The sequence below is a fragment of the Scyliorhinus canicula genome, chromosome 17 (genome assembly GCF_902713615.1).
Source record: "Scyliorhinus canicula chromosome 17, sScyCan1.1, whole genome shotgun sequence".
NCBI classification, from domain to species: domain Eukaryota; kingdom Metazoa; phylum Chordata; class Chondrichthyes; order Carcharhiniformes; family Scyliorhinidae; genus Scyliorhinus; species Scyliorhinus canicula.
This window is the reverse complement of record NC_052162.1, coordinates 128,048,369-128,071,290: the sequence shown is the minus strand read 5'-3', so window position 1 is coordinate 128,071,290 and position 22,922 is coordinate 128,048,369. Positions and strand designations below refer to the sequence as shown.

General features: G+C 52.8%; 1 protein-coding gene across 1 annotated transcript in view; it reads left to right on the top strand.

Annotated features, from left to right (window-relative positions):
* Positions 1-22,203, top strand: part of LOC119951734 (zinc finger protein 536-like) — a 31,127-nt gene extending 8,924 nt beyond the window's left edge. Inside the window, exons 2-3 of the mRNA XM_038775044.1 lie at positions 17,580-17,702; positions 19,529-22,203. Of these exons, the coding sequence (XP_038630972.1) occupies positions 17,580-17,702; positions 19,529-20,433 (1,028 nt within the window). The 3' untranslated portion in view covers positions 20,434-22,203. The remainder of the gene's footprint in view (positions 1-17,579; positions 17,703-19,528) is intronic.
* Positions 22,204-22,922: the final 719 nt, after the last annotated feature.

Genomic DNA, 22,922 nt, shown 5'->3' with positions numbered 1-22,922 from the left:
TACGTGGGGGGCTCTTTCCAAGGGCCAGTGCAGACCCGATGGGCCGAATGGCCTTCTTCTGCACTTTAAATTCTATGCAGGCCAACAAGAAAGCTGTTAGGAAGGTTAATGGGATGTTGGTTTTTATCACAAGAAGATTTGAGTACAGGAGTATTGAAGACTTGCTTCAATAGTATAGAACCTTGGTTAGACCACAGCTGGAGTACTGTGTGCAGTTTTACTCCCCTTATCTTCGGGAAGGTATTATTGTCACAAGAAGGAGGGTAATGAAGGTCCACCAGGATTGTTCTGGAGATGGCAGGACTGTCCTATAAAGAGAGATTGGGGAAACTGGGCCTGTATTCGCCAGAGTTTCGAAGAGTGAAAGGTGATCTTGGGCAGCAGGGTGGCACAGTGGCTAGCACTGCTGCCTCACAGCCTCAGGGACCTGGGTTCAGTTCTAACCTTGGGTGACTGTCTGTGCGGAGTCTGCACGTTCTCCCCCTGTCTGCGTGGATTTCCTCCAGGTGCTCCAGTTTCCTCCCACTGTCCAAAGCTGTGCAAGTTAGGTAGATTAGCCATGATAAAATTGCTCCTTAGTGGCGAGGGATGTGCAGGGTCAGGTGGGGTTATAGAGATAGGGCGGGGGAGTGGGCCTAGTGGGGCCGCACGGTAGCACAGTGGTTAGCACTGTCGCTTCACAGCGCCAGGGTCCCAGGTTCAATTCCCCGCTGGGTCACTGTCTGTGTGGAGTCTGCACGTTCTCCCCGTGTGTGCATGGGTTTCCTCCGGGTGCTCCGGTTTCCTCCCACAAGTCCTGAAAGACGTGCTGTTAGGTGAATTGGACATTCTGAATTCTCCCTCTGTGACCCGGACAGGCGCCGGAATGTGGCGACTGGGGGATTTTCACAGTAACTTCATTGCAGTGTTAATGTAAGCCTACTTGTGACAATAAAGGTTATTATTATTAGTGCTCTTTCAGAGGGTTTATGCCGACTCAATGGGTCGAATGGCCTCTTTCTGCACTCTATGATTCGAATCCAAAGATGGATTGGCCATGCTTAATTGTCACTTAATGTCCAAAGATGTGCCGGTTAGATGGAGTCATAGGGATAGAGCGGGGGAGTGGGCCGAGGTAGGGTGATCTTTCAGAGGGTTGTTGCCAGCTCGGTGATTCATAGAATTATAGAATTTACAGTGCAGAAGGAGGCCATTCGGCCCATCGAGTCTGCACCGGCTCTTGGAAAGAGCACCCTACCCAAGGTCAACACCTCCCCTATTCCTATAACCCAGTAACCCCACCCAACTCTAAGGGCAATTTTGGACACTAAGGGCAATTTATCATGGCCAACCCACCTAACCTGCACATCTTTGGACTGTGGGAGGAAACCGGAGCACCCGGAGGAAACCCACGCACACACGGGGAGAATGTGCAGACTCCGCACAGACAGTGACCCAAGCCGGAATCGAACCTGGGACCCTGGAGCTGTGAAGCCATTGTGCTATCCACAATGCTACCGTGCTGCCATTCAAATGACCTCCTTCTGCACTGTCGGGTTTTAGTGGTTGTATCTTATTGAAACCTAGGGAATAGGCAGGAGAGATGCGGGTAAGATGTTTCCCCTGGTTTTGGGGGGAGGGGGGGGGGGGGGGGGGGGGGGGGGGGGGGGGGAGTCTAGAACCAGGGGGCACAACTTCAGAATATGGGGGCTTGGGACAGAGATGAGGAGAATCTTTGGAATTCTCTACCCCAGAGGGCTGTGGGCGCTCAGTCATTGAGTGTGTGTGGTAAACCACTGTTAGTATATTATATGTATTGTGGTAAACTGTTACTGTTCTACATGCATTGTGGTAAACCACTGCCTGATGGCTCCGTCTTCCCTCGGGCCCAGTATAAAGATGGCTGATCTCCGGCTCTGCCCCAGTTCGGGATCCGAGGCCAGGAGGCTTTCTGTTCAGCTTATTAAAGCCTCAAATTTCGTTCACTACTCGTCTTGTGATTAATTGATGGCACATCAGTGTGTTTATAGCGGCGACTGACAGATTTCTGATCAACAATAATGTAAAGCGGTTTATTGCCGCCATGAGGGAATAGTGTGGGCGTAAAAGAGGCACTGATCAAATGGCCAACTCCTGCTCCTACGTTCCTGATGGTAAACCCCCAGCATGTTGGTCGCATTAAAATTTTAAAAAGCTTCAACATTCCATTTTTAAAAAGTGCAAAGGTTTAGAGTTTAAACATCTGCAGAAACTTGACCCAGAAACTGATGGAGGGAGAATGGAGTCACGCAGCACCGAAAGAGGCCCTTCGGCCCATCGGGTCTGCGCCGGCCTTTGAGCACCTTTCTATCCTAACCCCACTTCCCAGCACTTAATCCGTAGCCCTTGTACGCTGTGGCTCATCTAAATGCTTCTTGAATGTTCTCAGGGTTCCCGTCTCTACCATCCTTTCAGGCAGCAAGTTCCAGATTCATAGAATTTACAGTGCTGAAGGAGGCCATTCGGCCCATCGAGTCTGCACCGACTCTTGGAAAGAGCACCCTACCCAAGCCCACACCTCCACCCTATCCCCATAACCCAGTAACCCCACCCACACTAAGGGCAATTTTGGACACTGAAGGCAATTTAGCATGGCCAATCCACCTAACCTGCACATCTTTGGACTGTGGGAGGAAACCGGAGCACCCGGAGGAAACCCACGCACACACGGGGAGGATGTGCAGACTCCGCACAGACAGTGACCTAAGCCGGGAATCGAACCTGGGACCCAGAGCTGTGAAGCGACAGTGCTAACCACTGTGCTACCGTGCTGCCCCACTAGGCCCACTCCCCCGCCCTATTTCTATAACCCCACCTAACCTGCACATCCCTCGCCACTAATACTCCATAATTCAATGTGATCATGGCTGAATCTCTATCTCAATGTCAGCCAAGATCGTATAGAATGAGAGCTGGCTTGCAGGGCCGAAAGGCCTCCTCCTATTGTCTATGTTTACTCCCACTCTCTCCTCGTACCTCCTGACACCCGAGTATAGAAATCTATCTATTTGCTTCTTAAATATATTCAGCAACTTGGGACACCACAGCCTTCCAGCGGTAGGGAATTCTACAGGGAAGAGGTTTCTTGTCATCTCAGTCCTAAATGGCCAACCCTGTAGCCCAGGGGTGGGCAAACTTTTCCGTGCAAGGGCCACATTCAGAAATTCACAATTCACAAAGGGCCGCATAGTATATTAAGTAAAATAATTACTTCACCCGGTTATGATTCTGGGCACCTCATATAGAACATAGAACAGTACAGCACAGAACAGGCCCTTCGGCCCTCGACGTTGTGCCGAGCAATGATCACCCTACTCAAGTCAACGTATCCACCCTATACCAGTAAGTAACCCAACAGCCCCCCCCCCCCCCCCCCCCCATTAACCTTAAAAAAAAAATTTTTTTTTAATTAAAAAAAAAAAAAAAAATTTTTTTTTTTTTTTAATGACTTGGTGGGCCGCAGAAATACCTTTGGCGGGCCGCATGCGGCCCGCGGGCCGTAGTTTGCCCACCCCTGCTGTAGCCTGAAACTGGGTCCCCCTTTCACTTGCATCTCTTTCAATTTGATCCACTGCATTTGAAATGAAATGAAATGAAAATGGCTTATTGCCACAAGTCGGCTTCAAATGAAGTTGCTGTGAAAAGCCCCTAGTCGCCACATTCCGACGTTTGTTCGGGGAGGCTGGTACGGGAATGGAACTGTGCTGCTGGCCTGCCTTGGTCTGCTTTAAAAGCCAGCGATTTAGCCCAGTGTGCTAAACCAGCCCCTGCTCCTCTGTGGTCTCCTCTATATCGGAGAGACCAAACGCAGATTGGATAATCGCTTTGCTGAGCTCCTTCAATCTATGAGCATTCAGGATCCTGACCTTCCCGTTGCTGGCCATTTTAACACAAGACCCTGCTCCCATGCCCACATGTCTGTCCTTGACCTGCGGCCCTGTTCCAGTGAAGCTCAACGCAATCTGGAGGAACAACATCTTATCTTCCAGTTAGGCACGCTACAGCCTTCCGGCCTGAACATCAAATTCAACAACTTCAGATGATTAGCTCCACCCCACCTCGGCCCATTTGTTTTCATCCCATTTCATTTGAACTGTATTTTACCATTTCTTTCACTTGCCTTTCTTTATATATATTTACCCCCCCCCCATCTTCTCCACCTTTCCCTTCTCCCCTTTGCTTCCGCCTTCCCCCCCCCCCCCCCCCCCCCACATCTACATCTGTCACAGTTTACCCTCTGATATTAGTTTCTCTGCTGTTTGACCTTTCACACCTTTTGTTCTCTCTGGGGACTGCCATTAACACTCTTTCCCCTTGGTTTCTGTGGCCATTAACACTCTTTCCCCTTGGTTTCTGTGGCCATTAACACTCTTTCCCCATGGTGTCTGTGGCCATTAACACTCTTTCCCCTTGGTATCTGTGGCTATTAACACTCTTTCCCCTTGGTATCTGTGGCCATTAACACTCTTTCCCCTTGGTTTCTGTGGCCATTAACACTCTTTCCCCTTGGTTTCTGTGGCCATTAACACTCTTTCCCCTTGGTATCTGTGGCCATTAACACTCTTTCCCCATGGTTTCTGTGGCCATTAACACTCTTTCCCCTTGGTTTCTGTGGCCATTAACACTCTTTCCCCTTGGTATCTGTGGCCATTAACACTCTTTCCCCTTGGTATCTGTGGCCATTAACACTCTTTCCCCATGGTTTCTGTGGCCATTAACACTCTTTCCCCATGGTTTCTGTGGCCATTAACACTCTTTCCCCATGGTTTCTGTGGCCATTAACACTCTTTCCCCTTAGTTTCTGTGGCCATTAACACTCTTTCCCCTTAGTTTCTGTGGCCATTAACACCAAGTTCCCCTGGGTTTCTGTGGCTATGACTCATCTTTCATTCTCACCCCACAGTATAAATATTTCCCACTCTCTCTGTCTGTTAGCTTTGACAAAGGGTCATCTGGACTCGAAACGTTTGCTCTTTCCCCCCCCTACAGATGCTGCCAGACCTGCTGAGATTTTCCAGCATTTTCTCTTTGGTTTCAGCATCCGCAGTAATTTGCTTTAATACCGTGTTCCCCCCCCTTGTTCCAGAGGGTAGAATATCCTGCAGTTCAATCTGTCCGATCCCGTCAGAATCTGATACGTCTCAGTGAGATCCACCTCTCATATCTCGAAGCTGCAGCAAATGGCCGACCCAGTTCCTCCTGGTACGACTGTCCTGCGATCTCGGAAATCAGTCTGCGCTCCCTCCATGGCAGGCGTATCCTTTCTTAGAGAAGGAGACCAAAACTGCGCACAGTCAGTGAATTTACAGTGCAGGGGGCCATTCGGCCCATCTAGTCTGCACCGGCCCTTACAATGAGCCTACTCAAAGCCCACGTATCTACCCTATCCCCGTAACCCAGTAACGCCCACTTAACCTTTTTGGACACCAAGGGCAATTTATCATGGCCAATCCACCTAACCTGCATATCTTTGGACTGTGGGAGGAAACCGGAGCACCCGGAGGAAACGCACGCAGACACGGGATGAAGGTGCAGACTCCGTGTGGTGAATGTAACTTAGTATTTCACACTGTATTTACCAATACCATTGTAAGCGCAGGAGCGTTATCCGACCACTAGGGGGAGTAGCTCTGGGAATGCTCAGGAGTTTGTACAGGGCTCCACCCTTGGCTCCGCCCACGACTCCTCCCCCTAGACTGCTGTGTAAATAACCGTGTCCAGAGCCAGCCTGCAGTTCATCGAGAGTTCAACGGGTAACAGGCTGGCTCTGTAGTAAGTAGATTAAAACCACTGTTCATATCTTAAAGCACGTGTCTCGTGAATTGATGGTTCCATCACTCCGCACAGACCGTGACCCAAGCCGGGAATCGAACCTGGGACCCTGGAGCTGTGAAGCAACTGGGCTACCGTGCTGCACACTGGTCTCTGGTTGTGGTGTCACCAAGGCCCTTCACCACTGCATTTCAATCCTGCGAACCCACAGTCTTGTCTCAGTCTTGCTATCTCAGGGTCTTGTCTCAGTCTTGCACATCTCAGGGTCATGCTCTGGGGACCCGTGTTCGAATCCCACCTCGGCAGATGGTGAGATCTGAATTGTTAGGACCCTCTGGGCTGGTGTGCAGTCAATTCCAGCCCCACTTCACCCGGAGTCACAACACAGTTGAAATTAACTATTAATGTAAAAAAATACCTGAAGCCCTTGGTCCATGACTGCCCAATAACTGTAGTCACCAGGTTTGTAAATTTAAACACAATTAACTTTCATTAACAACAATAACTATAATTAAATAGGCAGCAAATATAACTGGTTAGCTATTATCTAATTTCTAACTCCTGGCTTTAACTCGCTCCGCCCTCTACACACACACACAAAAGACAGACAAACACAGAGGGGAAAGAGGGGTCAAAATATCACTAGAAGTAAAAGGGTAAAAGTCTCTGTTTCAGGTGGACGTCTTCCAGTACATCATTCAGTCTAGGCCTCCAGGTGGATTTCCGTCCGTAATGGTTTTCACCATAGATTCAGAGTATCAAGACTTCTCTGCAGACTTGGAAACAGCAGGGAGAGAGAGATGGGGAGAGAGAGATAGAGAGAGAGAGATGGGAGAGAGAGTGATGGGGAGAGAGAGAGATGGGAAGAGAGAGAGATGGGGAGAGAGAGAGATGGGGAGAGAGAGAGATGGGAAGAGAGAGAGATGGGGAGAGGGAGAGAGAGATGGGGAGGAGAGGAGAGATGGGAGAGAGAGAGATGGGAAGAGAGAGAGATGGGGAGAGAGAGAGATGGGGAGAGAGAGAGATGGGGGGAGAGAGAGATGGGGAGAGAGAGAGAGATGGGGAGAGAGAGAGATGGGGGGAGAGAGAGAGAGAGAGATGGGGAGAGAGAGAGATGGGGAGAAAGAGATGGAGAGAGAGAGATGGAGAGAGAGAAGGAGAGAGAGAGATTGGGAGAGAGAGGATGGGGAGAGAGAGATGGGGAGAGAGAGATGGGGAGAGATGGGAGAGAGCGATGGAGAGAGAGAGAGAGAGAGAGGAGAGAGAGATGGGAAGAGATGGGAGAGAGAGAGATGGGAGAGAGAGAGAGAGATGGGGGAGAGAGAGAGAGAGATGGGGAGAGAGAGAGATGGGAGGAAAGAGAGAGGGGGGAGAAAGAGAGATGGGAGAAAGAGAGATGGGGAGATAGAGATGGGGAGATAGAGATGGGGAGATAGAGATGGGGAGAGAGAGAGATGGGGAGAGAGAGAGATGGGGAGAGAGAGAGATGGGGAGAGAGAGAGAGATGGGGAGAGAGAGAGATGGGGAGAAAGAGAGATGGGGAGAAAGAGAGATGGGGAGAAAGAGAGATGGGGAGATAGAGATGGGGAGAGAGAGAGATGGGGGAGAGAGAGAGATGGGGGAGAAAGAAGATGGGGAGAGAGAGGAGAGATGGGGAGAGAGAGAAGGAGAGATGGGGAGAGAGAGATGGGGAGAGAGCGATGGGGGAGAGAGCGATGGGGAGAGAGAGAGAGATGGGGGAGAGAGAGATGGGGAGAGAGAGAGAGATGGGGAGAGAGAGAGATGGGGAGAGAGAGAGATGGGGAGAAAGAGAGATGGGGAGATAGAGATGGGGAGAGAGAGAGAGAGGGGGAGAGAGAGAGAGAGATGGGGGAGAGAGAGAGATGGGGGAGAGAGAGAGATGGGGAGAGAGAGATGGGGAGAGAGAGATGGGGAGAGAGAGATGGGGAGAGAGAGATGGGGAGAGAGAGAGAGATGGGGAGAGAGAGAGAGATGGGGAGAGAGAGCGAAATGGGGAGAGAGAGAGAGATGGGCGAGAGAGAGAGATGGGGAGAGAGAGAGAGATGGGGAGAGAGAGAGAGATGGGGAGAGAGAGAGATGGGGAGAGAGAGAGAGAGAGATGGGGAGAAAGAGAGATGGGGAGAGATGAGGAGATAGAGATGGGGACAGAGAGAGATGGAGAGAGAGATGGAGATGCAGAGAGATATGGAAAGAGAGAGATGGAAAGATGGAAAAGAGGTGGGGAGAATGAGATGGGGAGAAAGAGATGGGGATATAGAGAGATGGAGGAGAGAGATGGAGAGATGGAGAGAGAGAGATGGGGAGAGATGGAAACAGCAGAAAGAGGTAGAGAGAGAGATGGGGAGAGAGAGATGGGGAGAGAGAGATGGGGAGAAAGAGATGGGGAGAAAGAGATGGGGAGAAAGAGATGGGGAGAAAGAGATGGGGAGAAAGAGATTGGGAGATAGAGATTGGGAGGTAGAGATTGGGAGATAGAGATAGGGACAGAGAGAGATGGAGGAGAGAGATGGAGAGAGAGAGAGAGATGGTGAGAGAGAGATGGGGAGAGATGGAAACAGCAGAAAGAGGTAGAGAGAGAGACGGAGAGAGAGATGGCGATGCAGAGAGAGATGGAGAGAGAGCACGAGCAAGCGCACGCGACACTCAGCATCCAGGAGAGCTTCTGAAACAAACCCACCTAGCAGGACCCAATCACTGTCGGTTGCCGGGCAGAATATTGATCCATTGATCACCAGCCAACCAATAAAATTGATTCCCTCCTATCTCTCAGGTGCCATAAAGTCTGAGTTCTTCTGTTCAAAATCCAAATCTCCGATAGGACAGTATGTTACTTTGCAACTTTTGAGTTCCTCACTTCCCTTGCTCCATGTCTCTATTAAAGATCCATGGCCCAAAACGATAATACGGGAATCATCAGGAAAGGCCCTTACAGTTAAAAATAAAATTTGGAATTAAGAGTCAAAAATGATGACCAATAAACCATTGTCGATTGTCATATAAAACCATCGTGTTTCTTCGCGTCCCCCTTTCGGGAAGAGAAATCTGTTGTCCTTACCCGGCGTGGCCTACATGTAAAGTGGTCGACTCTTACGTGTGCTCAGGGATGGGCACTAAATGCTGTGCCCGACCCAGTGACCCCCGCGTCCTGTTAATGAATCTTTTAAAAGATGATGTGCCTGGAAAGGATCATTTCGCAGGCCTTGGGGGGGGGGGGGGGGGGGGGGGGGAGTGAGCAGGGAGAGGGACTAATTGGACGAGAACCGACAGCAAAGTGGTTAGGATCTGGAATGCATTAAGCCTAAGTGTGTGGTGAACAAAGGAAAGTACAGCCCAGGAACAGGCCCTTCAGCCCTCCAAGCCTGTGCCGACCATGCTGCTCGTCTAAACTTAAATCTTCTACACTTCCTGGGTCCGTATCCCTCTATTCCCATCCTATTCATGTATTTGTCAAGAGCCGGTGCAGACTCGATGGGCCGAATGGCCTCCTTCTGCACTGTAAATTCTATGATTTAGAAATACATAACATAATGAAGCAGAGTTAGCAAATCTTCATAAAGGGGTAATCATGCCTGACTAATTTATTAGAATTCTTTGTGGGGGTAATAAGCAGGATAGATCACGGCGAACCAGTAGACGTAATGTATTTGGATTCCCAAAAACGCTCGATGAGGTACTGCACAAGAGACTACTTGGCACCATGGCACAGTGGTTAGCCCTTATGTCTCACAGCACCAGGGACCCGGGTTAAATTCTGGTCTTGGGCGACTGTGTGTGGAGTATGCACTTTTCGGGCAGTATTCCCCCACCCCCCCCGCTGGGTGGGGGAATTGCCGGGGTGCCGCATGAATCACGCCATGTCGCCCCGACCCCCGCACGCGATTCTCCCCCCATCCCCCCCCCCCCCCCCCCCCCCCCCCCCCCCCCGAAAACAATGGTGCTCGGAGAATCGGCGAGCGGCGATTCTCCAGCCCGAATGGGCCGAGCGGCCGCTCCGACACGACAGGGTCCTGCCAGGACCATCCTGCCGGCAGCATCCACCCCTGGTCGCTGCCGGCGGGCACTCTGCAGGAACGCTTGGGGGGGACGGCCTGTGGGGGGGGGGGCTCCTTCACCGGAGGGGCCTCCGAAGGGATCTGGCCCGCGATCGGGGCCCACCGATGGGCGGGCTGGCCTCTCTCCCCCCCCCCGCCCCCGGTTCTACAATCCTCCGCGGCCGGCCCCTGAACATCCACGCCATATTGCGCCGGGGCTGGTGCGCGCAAGAAGTTCCCCGTGCATGCGCAGGATGGCGCGGCCGAACTGCGCGTGCGCGGGATTGAGCTGCCCCAACTGCGCATGTGCCGGTTGGCGCAGCACCCATTTGCCGCCGCGTGAGGAGGCTGGAGCGGCGTGAACCGCTCCAGCGCCGTGCTGACCCACTGTGGGGGCCAGAATAGGTTGTGCCCGGGCCCTGTTCGCGCCGTTGTGAAACGCAACAGCGTTCACGACGGCGCGGGCACTTAGTCCGCGGAGCAGAGAATCGCCCCCTTCCTCCGTGGCTGCGTGGATTTCCTCCGGGTGCTCCGGTTTCCTCCCACAGTCCAAAGATTTGCAGGTGAGGTGGACTGGCCGTGCTAAATTTCCCCCTAGTGTCCAAAAGGTTAGGTGGGGCTACTGGGTTACGGGGATAGGTAGGGTGCTCTTTCCAAGGGTCGCTGCGGACTCAATGAGCCAAATGACCTCCTTCTGCATTGTAGAGGTTCTATGAATCCATGATCAGAGCCCATGATGTTGGAGGTAGTATATTAGCATGGATAGAAGACAGAGAGTTGGGATAAGAGGGGCATTTTCAGGGTGGCAACCTATAACTAGCAGAGTGCTACCACAGAAAGCAGTTGAAACCAAAAAATTGTACGTTCCCAAGAAGCAGTTAGGTACGGCTCTTCGTGGCAAAGGGATCAAATGATATGCACGGGGGCAGACTGGGTGGAAAGAAAACAAGAACAGATTACAGAGTTTGATGGCCAGCCATGATCATAATGAATGGAGGAGCTGGCTCGAAGGATAACCTATGTTCCCAAGAATACCATGGCTGGGACCACAATTATTTGCCATATGTATTAATGGCTTGGACGAGGGAAGTGAATATACTATTGCCAAGTTTTGCGGAACAGCACAAAAATAGGTTAAATTAGACTGCACAATGTTCAGCACCATTCCCGACTCCTCAGGCACCGAAACAGTCCATGCTCAAATGCAGCAAGATGTGGACAATATCCAGGCGTGGGGCTGACAAGTGACATTCACGCCTGATGGAACCATCAATTCACTACACACGTGCTTTCCGATATGAACAGTGGTTTTAATCTACTTACTACAGAGCCAGCCTGTTACCCGTTGATGAACTCTCGGTGAACTGCAGGCTGACTCTGGACAAGGGTATTTATACAGCAGCAAAAAGGGGGGGAAGTCGTGGGCAGAGCCAAGGGTGGAGCCCCGTACAAACTCCTGAGCATTCCCAGAGCTACTCCCCCTAGTGGTCGGATAACACTACTGCGCTTACAAAGGTACAGTGTGAATTACCAAGTTACATTCACCACAACGCCACACAAGTGCCAAGAAATGACCATCTCCAATACGGGAGAGTCTAACCATTGTCCCCTTGACATTCAATGGCTGAATCCCCTCCCCCTCCCATTCAATGGCTGAATCCCCTCCCCCTCCCATTCAATGGCTGAATCCACCCCCTCCCCACCCCCACTATCAACACCCTGGGGGTTACCATCGAACAGAAACTTAACTGAACTGTGGCTACAAGAGCAGTTCCAGTTTGGGACTCATTGATATTTAGAAGGAAGAGTGGTGATCTCATATAGGATTCTCAAAGGGTTTGACAGGACGTTTCCCCTCATGGGAGAGTCTGGGACCAGAGGGCAGAGTCTCAGAATAAGACATTTGAGTGTCTTTGGAACTCCTTGCCACAGAGAGCTGTGGAGGCCAGCGTCCTCATGTAGCTTTAAAGCCGAGATAGTCAAGATTCTTGATCAGTAAGGGAATCAAGGGTTACAGGGAAAGGGCAGGAAAGTGGACATGAGGAATGCCGGATCAGCCACGATCCTATTTGGAGGTGGGTCCAGCACGAAGGGCCAAATGGCCTGCTCCTCTTCCTATTTCCGATGGTCTTAGATCCAGAGGCTGGGAATCCTGCAGAGAGTAACTCACCTCCTGACTCCCCCCAAAGCCTGTCCACCATCTACAAGGCACCAGTCAGGAGTGTGATGGGATATTCTCCACTTGCCTGGATGAGTGCGGCTCCGATAACACTCGAGAAGCTCGACACCATCCAGGACAAAGCAGCCCCGCTTTGATCGGCACCCCATCCACAAACATTCACTCCCTCCACCACCGACGCACAGTGACAGCAGTGTGTGTACCATCGACAAGATGCCTTGCAGTGAACTGGCCAAGTTTCCTCAGCAAGCAATTTCCAAACCCCTCCAAGTCACTGAGCACCCTGACTGGGAAATATATCGGCCGTTCCTTCACTGTCGCTGGGTCACAATCCTGGACCTCCCTCCCTGACAGCACTGTGGCTGTTACCTACATCTCTGGGAAGGTAGCGGGTCAAGAACGAACCACACCACCACCTTCTGAAGGGCAACTAGGAATGGTTAATAAATGTTGGCCTAGCCAGTGATGCCTGTATCCCATAAATTAATATTTAAAAATAGGTGCGAGGACAAGTGTTGAGGGTGATTGAATGGGCGCAATCATCCGGCCATGCAGTGCCGGAAAAGCAGCTCGCGTGGCGCAGCGTGGCTCGTGAAAACCGGGTGAGCCCGCTCCCGGAATCTATCCGGCTCGCAACGCCTCGCAAGATTCAACGCAATCTCGTGAGACGTTGCAAGGGGAATCCGCCCACAATGGGCGGCATCAGTGTTTAGCAAATCTGCATATTAGAGTGAGGCAGGATGCCTTACTCTAATGTGCAGGTTCCCAAGGTCGGGGATTTTTATTTGTGGGTCTCGGAGATCGGCCGCCATTTAAAGATGGCGTCCCCATCTCTCGCTACCACAGGGCGTTCCGGCGTGCGGAGCTCCCCATTGTAAAAAACAGGGCTGTGCACGGCCTCAGCCACGGGTCCCCCGTTTGGGACCCTTATTCAAAGCAAGTCGTGTTGAATAGCCATCTGTTTCTCGGTACTGCAGGTGCTGGAAACACGCGGCCAAACGCGCTCACTTGGGAGCTTTTTCCCTTTTGGGACGATGGCACCCAAAGAGGGACATAGACAGGTTAGGTGAATGGGCAAAAACTCGGCAGATGGAATGTACTGCAGGAAAATGTGAAGTTGTCCACTTTGGTAGGAAAAATAGGAGGAGCTGAAAGACGGCAGAAAGATGCAGCACAGAGGGATTTAGAGGTCCTGATGCTTTAATCACAAACTAATCCCACTTTCCCAATCTCCTCCGATAGCATGTATCAATCCCAGACTAAACCCACTGACCCGCTCTTTCCTAAAAGCCCTTTATAATCCCAAACTACTCCCACTGCCCCAAGGACCCCCATAGCCCTGCGATTAGTTTGGGATTGATACAGGGCTATGCGGAGAGAGCGGGACAGTGGGATTAGTTTGGGATTGATACAGGGCTATAGGGAGAGAGCGGGGCAGTGGGATTAGTTTGGGATTGATACAGGGCTATAGGGAGAGAGCGAGGCAGTGGGATTAGTTTGGGATTGATACAGGGCTATGGGGAGAGAGCGGGGCAGTGGGATTAGTTTGGGATTGATACAGGGTTATGGGGAGAGAGCGGGGCAGTGGGATTAGTTTGGTATTGATACAGGGTTATGGGGAGAGAGCGGGGCAGTGGGATTAGTTTGGGATTGATACAGGGCTATGGGGAGAGAGCGGGGCAGTGGGATTAGTTTGGGATGATACAGGGCTATGGGGAGAGAGCGGGGCAGTGGGATTAGTTTGGGATTGATACAGGGCTGTGGGGAGAGAGCGGGGCAGTGGGATTAGTTTGGGATTGTTACAGGGTTATCGCGAGAGTAGAGAAGTGGGATTAGTATGAGATTGATACATGGCTATGGAGAGAAAACTGGGTGCGTGATTATTGGGAATAGACAGGGCTGTGGGGCAGTGGGATTAGTTTAGGATTGATGCAGGCCTACGGGAAGAGAATGGAGCAGTAGGATTGTATTTGGATTATTACAGGGCTATTGGTAGAGCCCGAAGCAGTGGGATTAGTTTGGGATTTATACAGCGCAACAGGGGAGAGCGCGGGGCAGTGGGATTAGTTTGATATTGATACAGGGCTATGGTGAGAGAGCAGGGCAGTGGAATTAGTTTGGGATTGATACAGGGCTATGGGGAGAGAGCGGGGCAGTGGGATTAGTTTGGGATTGATACAGGGCTATGGGGAGAGAGCGGGGCAGTGGGATTAGTTTGGGATTGATACAGGGCTATGGAGACAGAGCGGGGCAGTGGGATTAGTTTGGGATTGATACAGGGCTATGGGGAGAGAGCGGGCAGTGGGATTAGTTTGGGATTGATACAGGGCTATGGGCAGAGAGCGCGGCAGTGGGATTAGTCTGGGATTGATACAGGGCTATGGAGAGAGAGCGGGGCAGTGGGATTAGTTTGGGATTGATACAGGGCTATGGAGAGTGGGGCAGTGGGAATAGTTTGGGATTGATACAGGGCAATGGGGATAGAGTGGGGCAGTGGGATTTGTTTGTGAATGATACAGGGCTATGGGGAGCGAGCGGGGCAGTGGGATTAGTTTGGGATTGATACAGGGCTATTGGGAGAGAGCGGGGCAGTGGGATATGTTTGGTATTGATACAGGGCAATGGGGATAGAGTGGGGCAGTGGGATTAGTTTGGGAATGATACAGGGCTATGGGGAGCGAGCGGGGCAGTGGGAATAGTTTGGATTGATACAGGGCAATGGGGAAAGAGTGGGGCAGTGGGATTAGTTTGGGAATGATACAGGGCTATGGGGAGCGAGCGGGGCAGTGGGATTAGTTTGGGATTGATACAGGGCTATTGGGAGAGAGCGGGCAGTGGGATTAGTTTGAGATTGATACAGGGCTATCGGGAGAACAGCGCAGTGGGATTAGTTTGGGATTGATACAGGGCTATGGGGAGAGAGCGGGGCAGTGGGATATGTTTGGTATTGATACATGGCTATAGGGAGAGAGCAGGGCAGTGGGATTAGTTTGGGATTGATACAGAGCTATGGGGAGAGACAGAGTCAGTGAGATTAAGTCGCAATTGATACAAAGTGAGAGGGGGAGTGCTGGGCTGGGGGAATAAATTGGGATTGATACAGGGCAATGGGAAGAGAGCAGGGCAGTGGGATTAGTTTGGGATTGCTACAGGGCTATGGGGAGAGAGTGGGGCAGTGGGATTACTTTGGGATTGATACAGGGCTTTGGGGAGAGAGCGGGGCAGTGGGATTAGTTTGGGATTGATACAGGGTTAGGGGGGAGAGAGTGGGGCAGTGGGATTAGTTTGGGATTGATACTGGGCATTGGGGAGAGAGTGGGGCAGTGGGATTGATACAGGGCTATGGGAAGAGAGCAGGACAGTGGGATTAGTTTGGGATTGATACTGGGCATTGGGGAGAGAGTGGGGCAGTGGGATGATACAGGGCTATGGGAAGAGAGCAGGACAGTGGGATTAGTTTGGGATTGATACAGGGCTATGGGGAGAGAGCGGGGCAGTGGGATTAGTTTGGGATTGCTACAGGGCTATGGGGAGAGAGTGGGGCAGTGGGATTACTTTGGGATTGATACAGGGCTATGGAGAGAGAGCGGGGCAGTGGGATTAGTTTGGGATTGATACAGGGCTGTGGAGAGTGGGGCAGTGGGAATAGTTTGGGATTGATACAGGGCAATGGGGATAGAGTGGGGCAGTGGGATTAGTTTGGGATTGATACAGGGCTATTGGGAGAGAGCGGGCAGTGGGATTAGTTTGAGATTGATACAGGTCTATCGGGAGAACAGCGCAGTGGGATTAGTTTGGGATTGATACAGGGCTATGGGGAGAGAGCGGGGCAGTGGGATATGTTTGGTATTGATACATGGCTATAGGGAGAGAGCAGGGCAGTGGGATTAGTTTGGGATTGATACAGAGTTATGGGGAGAGACAGAGTCAGTGAGATTAAGTCGCAATTGATACAAAGTGAGAGGGGGAGTGCTGGGCTGGGGGAATAAATTGGGATTGAATCAGGGCAATGGGAAGAGAGCAGGGCAGTGGGATTAGTTTGGGATTGCTACCGGGCTATGGGGAGAGAGTGGGGCAGTGGGATTAGTTTGGGATTGATACAGGGCTATGGGGAGAGAGAGGGGCAGTGGGATTAGTTTGGGATTGATACAGGGCTATGGGGAGAGAGAGGGGCAGTGGGATTACTTTGGGATTGATACAGGGCTATGGGGAGAGAGCGGGGCAGTGGGATTAGTTTGAGATTGATACAGGGCTATCGGGAGAACAGCGCAGTGGGATTAGTTTGGGATTGATACAGGGCTATGGGGAGAGCGGGGCAGTGGGATATGTTTGGTATTGATACAGGGCAATGGGGATAGAGTGGGGCAGTGGGATTAGTTTGGGAATGATACAGGGCTGTGGGGAGCGAGCAGTGGGAATAGTTTGGGATTGATACAGGGCAATGGGGATAGAGTGGGGCAGTGGGATTAGTTTGTGAATGATACAGGGCTATGGGGAGCGAGCGGGGCAGTGGGATTACTTTGGGATTGATACAGGGCTATTGGGAGAGAGCGGGCAGTGGGATTAGTGAGATTGATACAGGGCTATCGGGAGAACAGCACAGTGGGATTAGTTTGGGATTGATACAGGGCTATGGGGAGAGAGCGGAGCAGTGGGATTAGTTTGGGATTCATACAGGGCTATGGGGAGAGAGCAGGGCAGTGGGATTAGTTTGGGGTTGATACAGGGCTATGGGGAGAGAGCGGGGCAGTGGGATTAGTTTGGGGTTGATACAGGGCTATGGAGACTGGAGCAGTGGTATTAGTTTGGGATTGATACAGGGCTATGGGGAGAGAGTGGGGCAGTGGGATTAGTTTGGGATTGCTATGGGGAGAGAGTGGGGCAGTGGGATTAGTTTGGGGTTGATGCAGGGCTATGGGGAGAGAGCGGGCCAGTTGGATTAGTTTGGGATTGATACAGGGCCATGGTGAGAAGGTAGGGCAATGGGATTAGTGATTGATACAGGGCTATGGTGAGTGAGTGGGGCAGTGGGATTAGTTTGGGGTTGTTACAGGGGTATGGGGAGAGAGCGGGGCAGTGGGATTAGTTTGGGATTGATACAGGGCTATGGGAGCGAGCGGGACAGTGGGATTAGTTTGGGATTGATGCAGGGCTATGGGGAGAGAGCGGGCCAGTTGGATTAGTTTGGGATTGATACAGGGCTATGGGGAGAGAGCAGGGCAGTGGGATTAGTTTGGGATTGATACAGGGCTGTGGAGAGAGAGAGGGGCAGTGGGATTAGTTTGGGGAGAGTAGGACATGGGGGTCTCAATTTGCCAAATAGATTCATGTTGCATTTCTACGGCTGCGCTAATTGATTGTAGAATTTTGAAGTCAGGATATTACGGGCGGAATAAATTGAAGCATGGAGCCCAAACCACATTTTATTATGGCCCAGTTCAGCCTTTCCCCCCCACATGTGATGTTCAGCATCTGCCCAAGGGAGCGTGACGGGTCCCAGCTTCTGCCTCCGTTCCCAGTTTACTCACATCCTGTGTTTTGTGCCATTCTCTGCCCAGGCGAGTTGGGGTTCAGGCTGCCTGCGGATCGGGCCCGAGGCCTCGCCGTCAGGGACTGCGCCTACTGCGGCAAAGCCTTCCGATCATCTCACCACCTGAAGGTCCACCTGCGAGTCCACACAGGTACGTACTCGCTGCACCCCCTCCCCGAACACTGCACCGAAAACTTCCGGCCCACACCAATCCCTCAACCCGTCACCTCTCCAGAATCAACCCCAGCTGGCAAGGAGGCCCTTCAGTCCATCTATTCATAGAATCCTTAAAGTAAGGGGCGGCACGGTTGGCGCAGTGGTTAGCACTGCTGCCTCACCGAGGACCCAGGTTCGATCCCGGCTCTGGGTCATTGTCCGTGTGGAGTTTGCACATTCTCCCCGCGTCTGCGTGGGTTTCACCCTCACAACCCAAAGATATGCAGGGTAGGTGGATTGGCCACGCTAAATTGCCCCTTAATTAGGAGACAAAAGAACTGGGTAGTCTAAATTTACTTCACAAAAACCCCAAAAAAAATTTCTTCCAGTACACCTCTCACTCGGTCTCCGTGACTCCCTTTCCCTTTGTCTCTCTCTCTCTCTCCCCGCATCTCTCTGACCCTCTCTCTCCATTGAGTCTGCACCGTCCCTCCAAAAGAGCACTCGACATAGGCCGAGATCCCCTCCCGACCCCCGCGCATCTAACCCGCACATCCCTGGACTTTGGGAGTAAACCAGTCAATCGAAAAGTCCTGGCTGTATTGCCCTCAAACACCTAGGGACCCCTGAAGAGCATGGCGCAGTTGCAATCGCTCCAGAGGCCAAAGGTCGTGCAGGCTGCAGAGTGGCGTGAAGGAATAGGGCCGACTGAGTCGATGGGAAGAGCCGGTCCTGCTCCTTCCTCAGGTTGCCCAATCCCTTGCTGCACTCAAGCCAGCCAGGACGTGATCCTGCAGCATCTGGAATCAATCCTGGCCAAGGGTGCGGGCTCGGTAGCCCCTGACCACCTGGTGAAACGGCAGCTAGTCTCCGTGTTGCATTGCGCAGACCTCTCCAACCCTCCCGTGCCCAATTCCAACACCCCCACCATTTCTATATAGATATTATATATCCATAATTCATCCACATTGAGAAAAATTGGCTGACAGACACAGATCTATATTGTGGATTATAACTTGACATTCATTTTTCCTGTTTTTCTCCCTCTCTCTGCCCCCACTCCCTGCCGTTCCCCCCTCCTCACCCATGTCCTTCTCTCCTGCTCCACTCCCCTTTTGTAACCCATCCCTCTCCCACTCTCACCCATCCCCCTCACACGATTGTCCTCCCACTCTTCCCCTTCCATCAACCTAACACCCCCTCCATCGGTCCATCCCTCCACTACTGCCCTCCCCCTTTGACCATGCCTCTCCCCCCACTTCCCTTCTTTTCCCATCCACCCCATCACTGCCTCCCCTCATTTCCCACTTCCTCTCCCTCTACTCCACCTCCCCCCATCCACCCTCCCTCTCTCCTTCCTCAAACCCCCTCCCTCCATCTTCCACCCCTCTATCTATCCTCCATCCACCCTCCCTCCCTCCCCTCCACCCTCCCCCCATCCACCCTCCCCCCATCCCTCCACCGTCCCCCCCCCACCAATCCCTCATCCCTCCCCCCCCCACCAATCCCTCATCCCTCCCCCCCCCCACCAATCCCTCATCCCTCCCCCCCCCACCAATCCCTCCCCCCCCCCCATCCCTCATCCCTCCCCCCCCAATCCCTCATCCCTCCCCCCCCCAATCCCTCATCCCTCCCCCCCCAATCCCTCATCCCTCCCCCCCCCAATCCCTCATCCCTCCCCCCCCCCAATCCCTCATCCCTCCCCCCCCCAATCCCTCATCCCTCCCCCCCCCCAATCCCTCATCCCTCCCCCCCCCCAATCCCTCATCCCTCCCTCCCCCAATCCCTCATCCCTCCCTCCCCCCTCCATCCGTCTGACAGGTGAGCGACCGTACAAATGCCCTCACTGTGACTACGCGGGCACTCAGTCGGGTTCCCTCAAGTACCACCTGGAGCGGCACCACCGGGAGCAGCGGAATGGGCTGGGGCTGGGGCTGGGGCTGGGCCCGGGCCTCGGGGCGGGGGGGAGGCGGCGGCCGCCTCCTGCTGCAGAAGCAGCAGCGGCCGGGCCCGGCCTGTCGGAGCTGAGCCGCTCCCTGCAGAGGTGGGCGGCCGGCCGAGCCGGGGCCCGGGCGCTGCTGCTGGAGCCGGAGCCGCTGGACCTGTCCCTCAGGGCGGCCACCCCGGCCGAGCTGCGGGGCTGCCGGGCCTGCCCCTTCGAGACCTCCTCCCCGGAGCTGATGGGCCTCCACCTGCGGGTCAAGCACACGGGCAAAGCGCGAAGGCGGCGGCCGCTACACGGAGCCGGGCCGCAACTCGAGGCCGGGGATGAGACTGGGGCCTCTGACCCAGGGGGCGTGGCGATGACGGAACAAGAGGAGGGCGGGGCGAAGACGCCAGATCAGTGCGGGGAGATGATGTTGGGTGAGGTGGGCGGAGCGTCGACGCAACAAGAGGAGGGCGGGGCGATGACGCATCAAGAGGCGGGCCAGGGGACGACGCCAGAGAAGGAGGACGGGGAGATGACGCCAGATGAGGTGGGCGGGGCGTTGACGCAACAAGAGGAGGGCGGGGCGATGACGAAAGAGGAGGGCCAGGGAACGACGCCAGGTGACGAGGGCGGGGCGGTGACGCCAGGTGAGGTGGGCGGGGCGATGACGAAACAGGAGGGCCAGGGGACGACGCCAGGTGAGGTGGGCGGGGCGATGGCGCCAGACGCGGTAGGTGGGGCCTGTCGCCAGGCACCGCCCACTTCCTCACCCCCTCTTCTGTGCCTGGAGTCATAGCAACAACCTCAGAGCTCCTGGGGGTGGCTGGGGGAAATGTGAGCCAAGGCTGGCATTCAGTGCCCAATCCCCCACCACACCAGGTGTGTGTGTGGTCTGGCGTGGGAGGGGGTGGTTGGAATATGGGGGGGTGCTAACCACTGCCATTGTCTCCCCACATGGTGGCGTGGGGAAGGGCCGGGCACAGCGAGCCTGAACTTGGGGCCACCAGACCTTTCCCATGCACCGTCACCGGCAAGACCTGAGCCGTTCAAACCCCCCCCTTCATTCATTCCATTGCCTGAACCCACTGTGAGCAGCAGCATGCCAATTGCTCTCCAAGGTGACGATGCCCTCCAAAATGGTGTTTTCCAAGGTGCTGATACCTTTCATCATGGCACTACCATCCAACATTGCGGTACGTTCCAAGATGGCGGTGTTCTGCAAGATGGTGGTACTCTACAAGATGACTACTTTCCAAGATGACGATGTTCTCCAAGATGGTGGTACTATACAAGATGACTACTTTCCAAAATGGTGGTGTTCTCCAAGATGGTGGTACTCTACAAGATGACTACTTTCCAAGATGGTGGTTTTCTGCAAGATGGTGGTACTCTCCAAGATGACTACTTTCCAAGATGGCGGTGATCTCCAAGATGGTGGTACTCTCCAAGATGACTACTTTCCAAGATGGCCGTGTTCTGCAAGATGGTGGTACTCTACAAGATGACTACTTTCCAAGATGGCGGTGTTCTCCAAGATGGTGGTGCTCTACAAGATGACTACTTTCCAAAATGGTGGTGTTCTCCAAGATGACTACTTTAATAGATGGCGATGTTCTTGAAGATGATTACTCTTCCAAGATGGTAGTGATCTCAAAGATGACTACTTTCCAAGATGGGGCATTCTTCAAGATGGTGGTGTTCTCCAAGATGACAACATTTGGGGCAGCATGGTTGCGCAGTGGGTTAGCCCTGCTGCCTCACGGTGCCGGGGAACCAGGTTCGATCCCGTCTCTGTGTCACTGTCCGTCCGTGTGGAGTTTGCACGTTCTCCCCATGTTTGCGTGGGTTTTGCCTCCACAACCCAAAGATGTGCAGGATAGGTGAATTGGCCACGCTAAATTGCCCCTTAATTGGAAAAAAATTAATTGGGTATTCTAAATTTTAAGAAAAAGAAAAATGACAACATTCTTCAAGATTGTGGTACTTTCCAAGGTGGCATTGTTCTCCAAGATGACTACTTTCCAAGATGCCGGTCTTCTCCAAGATGTCATTGTTCTCCAAGATGACTACTTTCCAAGATGCCGGTATTCTCCAAGTGACTTCTTTCCAAGATGGTGGCATTCTCCAAGATGGTGGCGTTCTCCAAGATGGTGGTGTTCTCCAAGATGGTGGCACTCTACAAGATGACCACTTTGCAAGATGGTGGTGTTCCCCATGATGATTACTTTCCAAGATGGTGTTATTCTCCAAGATGCCGGTGTTCTCCAAGGTGAATACTTTCCAAGATGGTGTTCTCTAAGATAGTGGTATTTTCCAAGGTGGCAGCTTTCTCCAAGTTGGCAATGTCCAGCACTGCAGCCTGTGCCATTGGCTTGGTGGTACCCTCCACAATGGCAGCATGTTCATGTTCAGCTCTCATTCATGACAGTTTCTCCCAGCCCACTTCCCCACCCACCTCCAGGAGCTCCGCCAAAGAGTGGGTAAACAAAAAGGCCGACCAATAGACCATGGAGGCCGGCAAAGGGATATGCCGGGGGGGGGGGGGGGGGGGGGGTCTGTGACTTTTGAATCAAGAACTAACGTAGAACCACTGCAGCAAAAACAAAAACCTAACTATCAATAGGATCCTAGCATTGGTGTATCGAGAAGCGTAGTCGTTTTCAGGGGTAAGCGTAGTCATTTTCAGGGGTAAGGCCGGTTGGTTGGTCAGAAGACTCCTGGTGCTCGGCAATGCCTTGGAGCTGAACTGGTGCCAATTTCTGGGTATCTTGACTCTTTACTGGTCACGTGCATGCGACCTTGCCTGGACATTTGTGGTCGGCTAATGGATGGGAGTGGAAGATGGTGACTCCCTTCAACCTGTTCCTCGTCTCCCCAACCTGCTGAACGCTCCTCTCGCTACCTGGTCAGGGCAATGTCGGAAAATCTCTTTGGAGAAAGATAATGAGAGAGGGAGATATGGTCTTGAGGGGGAGATACGGAGGGTGATGAGGAGAGGGAGGAAGGTGAGAGAGAGATAGACAAAGGGAGGGAAGGAAGTAAGATTATAAGGAGAGAGGGGAAGATGAGAGTGCGAGAATGAGATAGAGAGAGGGACGAAGACGGAGAGAGAGACACGCACACGGGGAGATGTGGAGAGGATGAAACGGAGGGGGAGAGAGGTAAGGGGAGGGTGAAAGAGAGAAAAATGAATGAGAGGGAAGGATAAGGAGAGGGATAGAGAAAGAGGTATAATGAGAGCAAGGGAAGCGAGAGAGGGACAAGGGGAGAGGAGAGGAAGACAAA